This window comes from Pleurodeles waltl, chromosome 4_2 (genome assembly GCF_031143425.1).
Source record: "Pleurodeles waltl isolate 20211129_DDA chromosome 4_2, aPleWal1.hap1.20221129, whole genome shotgun sequence".
Classification (NCBI taxonomy): Eukaryota; Metazoa; Chordata; class Amphibia; order Caudata; family Salamandridae; genus Pleurodeles; species Pleurodeles waltl.
The window spans coordinates 1,049,136,506-1,049,151,573 of record NC_090443.1 but is presented as its reverse complement, the minus strand read 5'-3'; the positions used below and the strand labels follow the sequence as shown (position 1 = coordinate 1,049,151,573).

Below are 15,068 nucleotides of genomic sequence, written 5' to 3'. Positions count from 1 at the left end.
GATGTGCTGTGCAGAGGGTGAGAGATGTGCTTTGCAGACAATGAGTGTGTGAGATGTGCTATTCAGACAGTGAGTGTGTGAGATGTGCTGTGCAGACGGAGGGTGTGAGATGTGCTGTGCAGACAGAGAGGGTGAGAGATGTGCTGTGCAGAGGATGTGAGATGTGCTGTACATACGATGAGTGTGTGAGATGTGCTGTTCAGACAGTGAGGGTGTGACGTGCTGTGCAGAGGTTGTGAGATGTGCTGTGCAGACAGAGAGGGTGTGAGATGTGCTGTGCAGAGGGTGTGAGATGTGCTGTGCAGATAGAGAGGGTGTGAGATGTGCTGTTCAGAGGGTGTGAGATGTGCTGTGCAGATAGAGAGGGTGTGAGATGTGCTGTGCAGAGGGTGTGGGATGTGCTGTGCAGACAGAGAGGGTGTGAGATGTGCTGTGCAGAGGGTGTGGGATGTGCTGTACAGAGGGTGTGGGATGTGCTGTGCAGACAGGGAGGGTGTGAGATGTGCTGTGCAGAGGGTGTGAGATGTGCTGTGCAGACAGAAAGGGTGAGAGATGTGCTGTGCAGAGGGTGTGAGATGTGCTGTTCAGACAGTGAGTGTGTGAGATGTGCTGTGCAGAGGGTGTGAGATGTGCTGTGCAGACAGAGAGGGTGTGAGGTGTGCTGTGCAGACAGAAAGGGTGTGAGATGTGCTGTGCAGAGGGTGTGAGATGTGCTGAGCAGAGGGTGTGAGATGTGCTGTGCAGAGGGTGAGGGATGTGCTGTGCAGACGGACTGTGAGATGTGCTGTGCAGACAGAGAGGGTGTGAGATGTTCCGTGCAGAGGGTGTGAGATGTGCTGTGCAGACAGAGAGGGTGTGAGATGTGCTGTGCAGACGGAGGGTGTGAGATGTGCTGTGCAGACAGAGAGTGTGTGATGTGCTGTGCAGAGGGTGTGAGATGTGCTGTGCAGACAGAGAGGGAGTGAGATGTGCTGTGCAGAGGGTGTGAGATGTGCTGTGCAGACAGTGAGTGTGTGAGATGTGCTGTGAAGAGGGTGTAAGATGTGCTGTGCATAGAGTGTGAGATGTTTTGTGCAGACAGACGGTGTGAGATGTACAGTGCAGAGGGTGTGAGATGTGCTGTGCAGAGGGTGTGAGATGTGCTGTGCAGACAGAGAGGGTGTGAGATGTGCTGTGCAGAGGGTGTGGGATGTGCTGTGCAGAGAGAGAGGGTGTGAGATGTGCTGTGCAGAGGGTGTGAGATGTGCTGTGCAGAGGGTGTGAGATGTGCTGTGCAGACAGTGAGGGTGTGAGATGTGCTGTGCAGAGGGTGTGAGATGTGCTGAGCAGAGGGTGTGAGATGTGCTGTGCAGAGGGTGAGGGATGTGCTGTGCAGAAAGAGAGGGTGTGAGATGTGCTGTGCAGAGGGTGTGAGATGTGCTGTGCAGAGGGTGTGGGATGTGCTGTGCAGAGAGAGAGGGTGTGAGATGTGCTGTGCAGAGGGTGTGAGTTACGCCCTTGTAGTTAGTGTGGCGATGGTACCAGTGTGCTTGGATACAGGCACATGGTGATGGCTTGTCTAGATGTGCTGTGAGGGCGTGAGACTTGCTGTGCAGACAGAGAATGTGTGAGATGTGCTGTGCAGAGGGTGTGAGATGTGCTGTGCAGAGGGTGAGAGATGTGCTGTGCAGAGGGTGAGAGATGTGCTTTGCAGACAATGAGTGTGTGAGATGTGCTATTCAGACAGTGAGTGTGTGAGATGTGCTGTGCAGACGGAGGGTGTGAGATGTGCTGTGCAGACAGAGAGGGTGAGAGATGTGCTGTGCAGAGGATGTGAGATGTGCTGTACATACGATGAGTGTGTGAGATGTGCTGTTCAGACAGTGAGGGTGTGACGTGCTGTGCAGACAGAAAGAGTGTGGCATATGCTGTGTAGACGGAGGGTGTGAGATGTGCTGTTCAGACAGTGAGTGTGTGAGATGTGATGTTCAGACAGTGAGGGTGTGAGATGTGCTGTGCAGACAGAGAGGGTGTGAGATGTGCTGTGCAGAGGGTGTGAGATGTGATGTTCAGACAGTGAGTGTGTGAGATGTGATGTTCAGACAGTGAGAGTGTGAGATGTGCTGTGCAGAGGTTGTGAGATGTGCTGTGCAGACAGAGAGGGTGTGAGATGTGCTGTGCAGAGGGTGTGAGATGTGCTGTGCAGACAGAGAGGGTGTGAGATTTGCTGTTCAGAGGGTGTGAGATGTGCTGTGCAGATAGAGAGGGTGTGAGATGTGCTGTGAAGAGGGTGTGGGATGTGCTGTGCAGACAGAGAGGGTGTGAGATGTGCTGTGCAGAGGGTGTGGGATGTGCTGTACAGAGGGTGTGGGATGTGCTGTGCAGACAGGGAGGGTGTGAGATGTGCTGTGCATAGGGTGTGAGATGTGCTGTGCAGACAGAAAGGGTGAGAGATGTGCTGTGCAGAGGGTGTGAGATGTGCTGTTCAGACAGTGAGTGTGTGAGATGTGCTGTGCAGAGGGTATGAGATGTGCTGTGCAGACAGAGAGGGTGTGAGGTGTACTGTGCAGACAGAAAGGGTGTGAGATGTGCTGTGCAGAGGGTGTGAGATGTGCTGAGCAGAGGGTGTGAGATGTGCTGTGCAGAGGGTGAGGGATGTGCTGTGCAGACGGACTGTGAGATGTGCTGTGCAGACAGAGAGGGTGTGAGATGTTCCGTGCAGAGGGTGTGAGATGTGCTGTGCAGACAGAGAGGGTGTGAGATGTGCTGTGCAGAGGGTGTGAGATGTGCTGTGCAGACGGAGGGTGTGAGATGTGCTGTGCAGACAGAGAGAGTGTGTGATGTGCTGTGCAGAGGGTGTGAGATGTGCTGTGCAGACAGAGAGGGTGTGAGATGTGCTGTGCAGAGGGTGTGAGATGTGCTGTGCAGACAGTGAGTGTGTGAGATGTGCTGTGAAGAGGGTGTAAGATGTGCTGTGCATAGGGTGTGAGATGTGCTGTGCAGACAGACGGTGTGAGATGTACAGTGCAGAGGGTGTGAGATGTGCTGTGCAGAGGGTGTGAGATGTGCTGTGCAGACAGAGAGGGTGTGAGATGTGCTGTGCAGAGGGTGTGGGATGTGCTGTGCAGAGAGAGAGGATGTGAGATGTGCTGTGCAGAGGGTGTGAGATGTGCTGTGCAGAGGGTGTGAGATGTGCTGTGCAGACAGTGAGGGTGTGAGATGTGCTGAGCAGAGGGTGTGAGATGTGCTGTGCAGAGGGCGAGGGATGTGCTGTGCAGAAAGAGAGGGTGTGAGATGTGCTGTGCAGACGGTGTGAGATGTGCTGTGCAGAGGGTGTGGGATGTGCTGTGCAGAGAGAGAGGGTGTGAGATGTGCAGAGGGTGTGAGTTGTGCTGTGCAGTGAGTGAGGTGGGCCTCAGGAGCACACATCTGAGGCAAGACTCACTGGAGCAGGAAAGGCGACAGGACAGTCAAACGCCACATCCAGGCCAACGGGGAGAGTGAGACGAAAGGAGAGAAACATCTGGGTCACAATAACAAGGGGAGGGAGACAGAGGAAAGAGAGAGATTCCAGGGTCACAATGAGAAGGGGAGGGAGACAGAGGAAGGAGAAAGACACCAGGGTCACAATGAGAAGGGAGGGAGACAGGGGAAGGAGGGAGACATCTGGGTCAGAATAGAAAGGGGAGGGAGACAGGGGAAGGAGTGAGACATCTGGGTCAGAATGAGAAGGGGATGGATACAGGGGAAGGAGAGAGACACCAGCGTCAGAATGAGAAGGGGAGGGAGACAGGGGAAGGAGAGAGACACTAGGGTCAGAATGAGAAGGGGGAGGGCGACAGAGGAAGGAGAGAGACATCTGGGTTAGAATGATAAGGGGAGGGAGACAGGGGAAGGAGACATCTGGGTCAGAATAAGAAGGGGAGGGAGACAGGGGAAGGAGAGAGACATCTAGGTCTGAATGAAAAGGGGAGGGAGACAGGGGAAGGAGAGAGACATCTGGGTCAGAATGATAAGGGGAGGGAGACACGGGAAGGAGCGAGGCACCAGCGTCAGAATGAGAAGGGGAGGGAGACAGGGGAAGGAGAGAGACATCTGGATCAGAATGAGAAGGGGAGGGAGACAGGGGAAGGAGAGAGACATCTAGGTCAGAATAAGAAGAGAAGGGAGACAGAGGAAGGAGAGAGACATCTGGTTCAGAATGAGAAGGTGGAGGGAGACCGGGAAAGGAGCGAGACACTAAGGTCAGAATGAGAAGAGGGATGGAGACACCACGTGTACTCACCACCCCCACCGAGGTGAAGGCCGCCACCGTGTTTATCAGGGTGGGGATAATGTTGAACTTTCCAGCCTGGAAGAAAAGAGAAACAACACAAGTGATGAACTTGAGGTCACAGAATCCTCACTGCGCATGAGACCCTCACACTATGTGAGACCCTTACACTGCATGAGACCATCACACTGCATGAGACCCACACAATGCATGAGACCCTCACACTGCATGAGACCCGCACAATGCCTGGGGCCCTCACACTGCATGAGACCCTCACACTGCATGAAACCCTCACACTGTATGAGACCTGCACACTGCATGAGACCCTCACTGCATGAGACCTGCACACTGCATGTGGTCCTCACACTGCATGAGACCCTTGCACTGAATGAGACCCGCACACTGCATGAGACCCTCACACTGTATGAGATCTGCACACTGCATGAGACCCGCACAATGCATAGGGTTCTCACACTGCATGAGACCCACACAACGCATGAGACCCTCACACTGCATGAGACCCGCACAATGCATGGGGCCCTCACACTGCATGATACCCTCACACTGTATGAGACCTACACACTGCCTGAGACCCTCACTGCATGAGACCTGCTCACTGCATGTGGTCCTCACACTGCATGAGACCCTTGCACTGAATGAGACCCTCAAACTGCATGAGACCCTCACACTGTATGAGACCCTCACACTACATGAGATCCCCACACTGCTTGAGACCCTCACACTGTATGAGACCTGCACACTGCATGAGACCCGCACAATGCATAGGGTTCTCACACTGCATGAGACCCACACAACGCATGAGACCCTCACACTGCATGAGACCCGCACAATGCATGGGGCCCTCACACTGCATGATACCCTCACACTGTATGAGACCTACACACTGCCTGAGACCCTCACTGCATGAGACCTGCTCACTGCATGTGGTCCTCACACTGCATGAGACCCTTGCACTGAATGAGACCCTCAAACTGCATGAGACCCTCACACTGTATGAGACCCTCACACTACATGAGATCCCCACACTGCTTGAGACCCACGCACTGCATGAGACCCACAGACTGCATGTGGTCCTCACACTGCATGAGACCCGCACACTGCATGAGACCCTCACACTATGTGAGATCCTTACACTGCATGAGACCATCACACTGCATGAGACCCACACAATGCATGAGACCCTCACACTGCATGAGACCCACACAATGCATAGGACCCTCACACTGCATGAGACCCTCACACTGCATGAAACCCTCACACTGTATGAGACCTGCACACTGCATGAGACCCTCACTGCATGTGACCTGCACACTGCATGTGGTCCTCACACTGCATGAGACCCTTGCACTGAATGAGACCCGCACACTGCATGAGACCCTTACACTGTATGAGACCTGCACACTGCATGAGATCCTCACACTGCATGAGACCCTCACACTGCATGAGACCCACGCACTGCATGAGACCCACACACTGCATGTGGTCCTCACAATGCATGAGACACGCACACTGCATGAGACCCTCACACTGTGTGAGACCCGCCTACTGCATGAGACCCTCACACCGCATGAGACCCTCACACTTCATGAAACCCTCACTCTACATGAGAACCTCACACTGCATGAGACCCTCATGCATTAGACCCTCACAATGCATGCGACCTGCACTCTGTATGAGACGCTCACACTTCATGAGACCCTTCACACTGCATGAGACCCTCCCACTGCATTTGGCCCTCAAACTGCATGAGACCCGCACACTACATGAGGCCCTCACACTGCATGAGGCCCTCACACTGGATGAGACCCTCACACTGGGCACAAGTGATATACACTGCAGGTGAAACCCTCACACTATATGGGGCTCTCACACTACATGAGACCCTCACACTGGGCACAAGTGACACACACAGCAGTGAGACCCTCACACTACATGGGGCCCTCATACTACATGAGATCCTCACACTGGGGAGAAGTGACACACACTGCAGGTGAAACCCTCACACTACAAAGGACTCTCATACTACACAAGACCCTCACACTTCATGAGACCCTCACGCTGGGCACAAGTGACACACACTTCAGGTGAGACCCTCACACTACATGGGACCCTCATATTACATGAGACCCTAACACTGGGGAGAAGTGACACACATTGCAGGTGAGACCCTCACACTAGATGGGACTCACACACTACACGAGACCCTCACACTTCATGAGACCCTCACACTGGCACAAGTGGCATACACTGCAGGTGAGACCCTCACACTACATGGGACTCACACACTATATGAGACCCTCACACTGGGCACAAGTGACACACACTGCAGTGAGACCCTCACACTACATGGGTCCCTCGTACTACATGAGAGCCTCACACTGGGGAGAAGTGACACACTGCAGGTGAGACCCTCACACTAGATGGGACTCTCACACTCCACAAGACCCTCACACTTCATGAGACCATCAAACTGGGCACAAGTGACACACACTGCAGGTGAGACCCTCACACTGCATGGGACTCTCACACTACACGAGACCCTCACTCTGGGAACAAGTGACACACACTGCAGGTGAAACCTGCACACTACATGGGACCCTCATACTACATGAGATCCTCATACTGGGAAGAAGTGACACACTGCAGGTGAGACCCTCCCACTAGATGGGATTCTCCAAATACATGAGACCCTCACACTGGGCACAAGTGACACACACTGCAGGTGAGATCCTCACACTACATGGTGGGGAGAGGACTTTGGACCTCCGGAATCTGAGAACATGGTAAGGGTATCGACAACACTGCATGTGGGATAGCGATCACATCTCCTAGAGGCCTTGGGGAAGCCTTGCAGACCTGCTGCCCTTGCTGCACGCGTTCTGTACACTGCACACATACTTAATGCTCACTGCATAAGCACTTTAAACTGCACACATACTTCTTGTTCACTGCATAAGTGCTGTACACTGCACACATGCTTCCTGTTCACTGCATAAGCACGTTACACTGCACGCATACTTCATGTTCACTGCATAAATACTGTACACTGCTACACTGCACACATACTTCATGTTCACTGCATAGGCACTTTACACTGCCCACATGCTTCATATTCACTGCATTGGCACTTTATACTGCACAGAAGCTTCCTGTTCACCCATAAGCACTTTACACTGCACAAAAGCTTCTTCTTCATTGCATAAGCACTATACACTACACACATGCTTCCTCTTCACTGCATAGGTACTTTACACTGCACACATGCTTCCTGTTCACTGCATGAACAGGTTACACTGCACACATTTCCTGTACACTGTATAAGCACTTTACACTGCACATATGCTTCCTGCTCACTGCATAAGCACTATGCACTGCACACATGCTTTCTGTTCACTGCATAGGCATTTTACACTGCACACATGCTTCCTGTTCACTGTATAAGTACTGTACACTGCACACATGCTTCCTGTTCACTGCATAACTGCTGTACACTGCACACATGCTTCCTGTTCAATGCGTAAGTGCTGTACTCTGCACACATGCTTCCTGTTCACAGTATAAGTGCTGTACACTGCACACATGCTTCACAAGTGCTGTACACTGCAGACATGCTTCCTGTTCACTGCATAAGCACTGTACACTTCACACATGCTTCCTGTTCACTGCATAAGCACTGTACACTGCACACATGCTTCTTGTTCACTGCATAGGGACTATGCACTGCACACATACTTCCTGTTCACTGTATAAGTACTGTACACTGCACACATGCTTCCTGTTCACTGCATGAGCACTGTACACTGCACAAATGCTTCCTGTTCACTGTATACGTGCTGCACTCTACACACATGCTTCCTGTTCACTACATAACTGGTGTATGCTGCACACATGCTTCCTGTTCACTGTATAAGTGCTGTACACTGCACACATATTTCCTGTTCACTGCATAAGCGCTGTGCACTGCACACATACTTACTGTTCATGGTATAAGTGTTGTACACTGCACACATGCTTCCTGTTCAATGTATAAGCACTGTTCACTGCACACATGCTTCCGGTTCAAAGCATAAGTGTGGTATACTGCACACATGCTTCCTGTTCACTGTATAAGTGCTGTACATTGCACACATACTTCTTGTTTACTGCATAGGTGCTGTACACTGCACACACGCTTCCTGTTCATGGTATAAGTGCTGTACACTGCACACATGCTTCCTGTTCACTGCAGAAGTGCTGTGCACTACACACATGCTTCCTGTTCAATGCATAAGTGCCGTACTCTGCACACATGCTTCCTGTTCACGGTATAAGCACTGTACACTGCACACATCCTTCACAAGTGCTGTACACTGCAGAAATGCTTCCTGTTCACTCTATAAGCGCTGTACACTGCACACATGCTTCTTGTTTACTACATAGGGACTGTGCACTGCACACATGTTTCCTGTTCACTGTGTAAGTGCTGTACACTAAACACATGCTTCCTGTTCACTGCATGGGCACTATACACTGCACAAATGCTTCCTGTTCACTGCACAAGTCTTGTGTAGTGCACACATGCTTCCTATTCACTGTATAAGCACTGTACACTGCACACATGCTTCCTTTCAATGCATAAGTGTGGTATACTGAACACATGCTTCCTGTTCACTGTATAAGTGCTGTACACTGCACACATGCTTCCTGTTTACTGCATAAGCGCTGTACACTGCACACATGCTTCCTGTTCATGGTATAAGTGCTGTAAACTGCACACATGTTCCTGTTCAATGCATAAGTGCTGTACTCTGCACACATGCTTCCTGTTCACTGTATAAGCGCGGTACACTGCACACATCCTTCACAAGCGCTGTACACTGCAGACATGCTTCCTGTTCACTGTATAAGCGCTGTGCACTGCACACATGCTTCTTTTTTACTACATAGGTACTGTACCCTGCATACATGCTTCCTGTTCACTGCATAAGCGCTGTACACTGCACACATGCTTCCTGTTCATGGTATAAGTGCTGTACACTGCACACATGCTTCCTGTTCACTGCAAAAGCGCTGTACACTGCACACATGCTTCCTGTTCACTGTATAAGCGCTCTACACTGCACACATGCTTCCTGTTCACTGCATAAGCGCTGTACACTGCACACATGCTTCCTGTTTACTGCATAAGTGCTGTACACTGCACATATCCTTCCAGTTCACGGTATAAGTGCTGTACACTGCACACATGCTTCCTGTTCACTGCATAGGCACTTTGCACTGCACACATGCCTCCTGTTCACTGCATAAGTCTTGTGTAGTGCACACATGCTTCCTATTCACTGTATAAGTGCTGTACACTGCACACATGCTTCCTGTTCACTGCAAAAGCGCTGTACACTGCACACATGCTTCCTGTTCACTGTATAAGCGCTGTACACTGCACACATGCTTCCTGTTCACTGCATAAACGCTGTACACTGCACACATGCTTCCTGTTTACTGCATAAGCGCTGTACACTGCACATATCCTTCCAGTTCACGGTATAAGTGCTGTACACTGCACACATGCTTCCTGTTCACTGCATAGGCACTTTGCACTGCACACATGCTTCCTGTTCACTGCATAAGTGCTGTACAATGCACACATGCTTCCTGTTCATGGTGCAAGCGCTGTACACTACACACATGCTTCCTGTTCACTGTATAAGTGCTGTGCACTGCACATATGGTTCCTGTTCACTACGTAGGCACTTTGCACTGCAAACATGCTTCCTGTTCACTGCATAAGCCTGTACACTGCAACATGCTTCTTGTCACTGTATAAGCGCTGTACACTGCACACATGCTTCCTGTTCACTGCATAGGTGCTGTACACTGCACACATGCTTCCTGTTCACTGCATAAGTGCTGTGCACTGCACACATGCTTACTGTTCACTGCATAGGCACGTTGCACTGCACACATGCTTCCTGTTCACTGCATAAGTGCTGTACACTGCACACATGCTTCCTGTTCACTGCATAGGCACTTTGCACTGCACACATGCTTCCTGTTCACTGCATGAGTGCTGTACAATGCACACATGCTTCCTGTTCACTGCATAAGCACTTTACACTGCGCACATCCTTCCTGTTCACTGCATAAACACTTTACACCACACACATCCTTCCTGTTCATTGCATTGTTTGGAAGAGTTTACAGGGGAGGCGGGGGAAGGACTTGGGACCTCTGGAATCTGGGAATATGGTATGGGTGTGACAAAACTGCATGTGTGGTAGTAATCACATTTGCTGAATGGCTTGGGGAAGTCTTGCAGACCTTCTGCCCTTGCTGCACACGTTCTGTACACTTCAGACATCATTCCTGTTCACTGCATAAGCACTGTAGACTGCACACATGTTTCCTGTTCACTGTATAAGTGCTGTGCACTGCACACATGCTTCCTGTTCACTGCATAAGCACTGTAATCTTCACACATGCTTCCTGTTCATTGCATAAGTGTTGTACACTGCACACATGCTTCCTGTTCACAATATAAGCGCTGTACACTGCACACATGCTTCCTGTTCACAGTATAAGTGCTGTACACTGCACACATGCTTCCTGTTCACTGCATAAGCACTTTACACTACACACATACTTCCCGTTCAATGCATAGGCACTTTGCACTGCACACATGCTTCTTGTTCACGGCATAAGCGCTGTACACTGCAACATGCTTCCTGTTCACTGCATAACCACTTTACACTGTACACACTCCATAAGTGCTGTACCCTACACACAGGCTTGCAGTTCACTGTATAAGCACTTTAACCTACACACATGCTTCTTGTTCACTGCATAAGTGTTTAACACTGCACACATGCTTCCTGTTCATTGCATGAGCAGTTCACACTGCACACATTTCCCGTTCACTGCATAAACACTTTACACTGCACACATGCTTCCTGTTGACTGTATAAGCACTTTACACTGCACACATGCTTCACTGTGTAACCACTTAGCTCTGCACACCTGTTTCATGCTCCCTGAATGAGCACTGTTCACTGCACACGTGCTTCCTGTTCACTGCATGAGCATTTTACACTGCACACATGCTTCCTGTTCACTGCATACATGCTGTACACTTCACAGATGCTTCATAAGTGCTGTAAAACGCACACATGCTTTCTGTTTAATGCTCTCTGCATAAGCACTGTTCACTGCAGCAAGCTTCCCGTTCAATGCACAACGCAGTATACTGTACCCATGCTTCCCATTCACTGCATATGCACTGTACTCTGCACACATGCTTCCTGTTCAATGCATAAACACTTTACGCTGCACACATGCTTCCTGTTCACTGCATAGGCACTTTACATTGCACACATGCTTCATGTTCACTGCATAAGCACTGAACACTATCACATTCTTCCTGTTAACTGCATAGGCACTGTACACTGCACACATGCTTTCTTTTCACTGTATAGGCACTTTACACTGCACACATGCTTCATGCTCTCTGCATAAGTACTGTACACTGCACACATGCTTCCTGTTCACTGCATAAGCGCTTTAAGCTGCACACATGCTTCCTGTTCACTGCATAGGCACTTTACACTGCACACATGCTTCATGTTCACTGCATAAGCACTGAACACTACACACATTCTTCCTGTTAACTGCATAGGCACTGTACACTGCACACATTCTTCCTTTTCACTGCATAGGCACTTTACACTGCACACATGCTTCATGCTCTCTGCATAAGTACTGTACACTGCACACATGCTTCCTGTTCACTGCATAAGCGCTGTACAATGCACACATACTTCCCGTTCACTATATAAGTGCTGTACACTGCAAACATGCTTCTTGTTCACTGCATAAGCAGAATACACTGCACACATGCTTCACTGTATAACCACTTAATGCTACACACCTGTTTCATGCTCTCTGCATAAGCAGTGTTCACTGCACACATGCTTCCTGTTCAGCACAAGCACTGAATACTGTACACATGCTTCTTGTTCATTGCAGAAGCACTGTACAATGCACACATGCTTTCTGTTTACTGCATAAACACTGTACACTGCGCACATGCTTGCTGTTCACTGCATAAGCATCTTACACTGCAAACATGCTTCCTGTTCACTCCATGAGCAATTTAAACTGCACACATGTTTCCTGTTCACTGTAGAAGTCCTGTAGACTGCACAAAAGCTTCTTGTTCACTGGATAAATGTTGTACACTGCACACATACTTCCTACAAGCATAAGCACTGTGCACTGCATACATGCCTCATACTCTCTGCATGCACTCTGAGCAGACCACACATGTTCTGTGCTCACTACACATGTACTGAACACTGCATACCACCTCTGGGCTCACTTGGCAAATTTCATACACTCTACACATGTTTTGTACTCATTTGAAGTGCTTTGTACATTGCAAACATGCTTTGTGTTCACTCTGTGGTCATTACACATGCCTGCATGTGATGTGCTCACTACACTTACTCTGAGCACAGAACACATGCTCTATGTTCATTCCATAAGCTCTGTGCTCACTGCACATGGCCACATGTTCTATGCTCATTGCATCAGCTTTCTGTTCAATTTACATGGCCACATGTTCGGTGCTCACTGCTCATGCTCAACACTGCACATGCTCTGAACACTGCACACATGCTGTGTGCTCACTGATTACATTCCATTACCTTTACACAAGCTTCTTACTTATTTCACATGCTTTGTGGATTGCAAACATGCTCTAAGCTCAATGCAAATACCCACATGTTCTGTGCACATGCTCAGCACTGCACACATTCTCTATGCTCACTACACATGCCCACATGTTCGGTGCTCACTGCACTTTCTCTGCACACTGCACACATGCTCTGGGATACTCAGAGCACTTCACACATGCTTCGTGCAGGTTGCACCTGGTGCTCTCCATGTTTTTCAGTATACTTTACATAAGCCTTGTGCTGGGGGTTGGGGGCACCTGCTGTTCTCTGCCCAATTCTGTGCACTTCTCATGTGCCTCATGCTGGTCACACCTGCTGCTCCCCGTACAGTTCTGTACACTTCACACATGCCTTGTGCTGGTCGCACCTGCTGCCCCCGTACAGTTCTGTACACTTCACACATGCCGTGTGCTGGTCGCACCTGCTGCTCCCCGTACAGTTCCGTACACTTCACACCTGCCTTGTGCTGGTCGCACCTGCTGCTCCCCGTACAGTTCTGTACACTTCACACCTGCCTTCTGCTGGTTGCAGCTGCTGGTCCCCGTTCAGTTCCGTACACGTCACACATGCCTTGTGCTGGTCTCACCTGCTGCCCGCTGTACAGCTCCGTACACGTCACACATGCCTTGTGCTAGTTGAACCTGATGCTCCCTGTACAATTTTGTACACTTCACACATGCCTTGTGCTGGTCGCACCTGCTTCTCCCTGTACAGTTCCGTACACTTCACACCTGCCTTGTGCTGGTCGCACCTGCTGCTCCCCATACAGTTCTGTACACTTCACACATGCCTTGTGCTGGTCGCACCTGCTGCTCCCTGTACAGTTCCGTACACTTCACACATGCCTTGTGCTGGTCACACCCGCTGCTATCTGTACAGTTCCGTACACTTCACACATGCCTCATACTGGTCGCACCTGCTGCTCCCTGTACAGTTCCGTACACATCACACATCCTTGTGCTGGTCGCACCTGCTGCTCCCCTTACAGTTCCGTACACTTCACACATGCCTTGTGCTGGTCGCACCTGCTCCTCCCCGTACAGTTCCGGACACTTCACACATGCCTCATTCTGGTCGCACCTGCTGCTCCCCGTACAGTTCCGTACACTTCACACATGCCTTGTGCGAGTCGCATCTGCTGCTCCCCGTACAGTTCCGTACACTTCACACAAGCCTCGTGCTGGTCGCACCTGCTGCTCCTCGTACAGTTCCGTACACTTCACACATGCCTTGTGCGAGTCGCATCTGCTGCTCCCCGTACAGTTCCGTACACTTCACACATGCCTCGTGCTGGTCGCACCTGCTGCTCCCCGTACAGTTCCGTACACTTCACACATGCCTCGTGCTGGTAGCAGCTGCTGCTCCCCGTACAGTTCCGTACACTTCACACATGCCTCGTGCTGGTCGCACCTGCTGCTCCCCGTACAGTTCCGTACACTTCACACATGCCTCGTGCTGGTCGCACCTGCTGCTACCCGTACAGTTCCGTACACTTCACACATGCCTTGTGCGAGTCGCACCTGCTGCTCCCCGTACAGTTCCGTACACTTCACCCATGCCTTGTGCTGGTCGCAGCTGCTGGTCCCCGTACAGTTCCGTACATTTCACACATGCCTCGTGCTGGTTGCACCTCCTGCTCCCCGTACAGTTCCGTACACTTCACACATGCCTCATACTGGTCGCACCTGCTGCTCCCCGTACAGTTCCGTACACTTCACACATGCCTTGTGCGAGTCGCATCTGCTGCTCCCTGTACAGTTCCGTACACTTCACACATGCCTCGTGCTGATCGCACTTGCTGCTCCCCGTACAGTTCCGTACACTTCACACATGCCTCATACTGGTCGCACCTGCTGCTCCCTGTACAGTTCCGTACACTTCACACATGCCTTGTGCGAGTCGCATCTGCTGCTCCCTGTACAGTTCCGTACACTTCACACCTGCCTTGTGCGAGTCGCATCTGCTGCTCCCTGTACAGTTCCGTACACTTCACACCTGCCTTGTGCTGGTCGCACCTTCTGCTCCCCTTACAGTTCTGTACATTTCACACATGCCTCATACTGGTCGCACCTGCTGCTCCCCATACA

General features: G+C 50.7%; 1 protein-coding gene across 1 annotated transcript in view; it reads right to left on the bottom strand.

Moving 5' to 3' along the window:
- The window catches only part of P2RX3 (purinergic receptor P2X 3), a 245,389-nt gene that overhangs the window by 30,393 nt on the left and 199,928 nt on the right, over positions 1–15,068 (bottom strand). Inside the window, exon 10 of the mRNA XM_069233041.1 lies at positions 4,265–4,330. Coding sequence (XP_069089142.1) covers positions 4,265–4,330 — 66 coding nt within the window. The remainder of the gene's footprint in view (positions 1–4,264; positions 4,331–15,068) is intronic.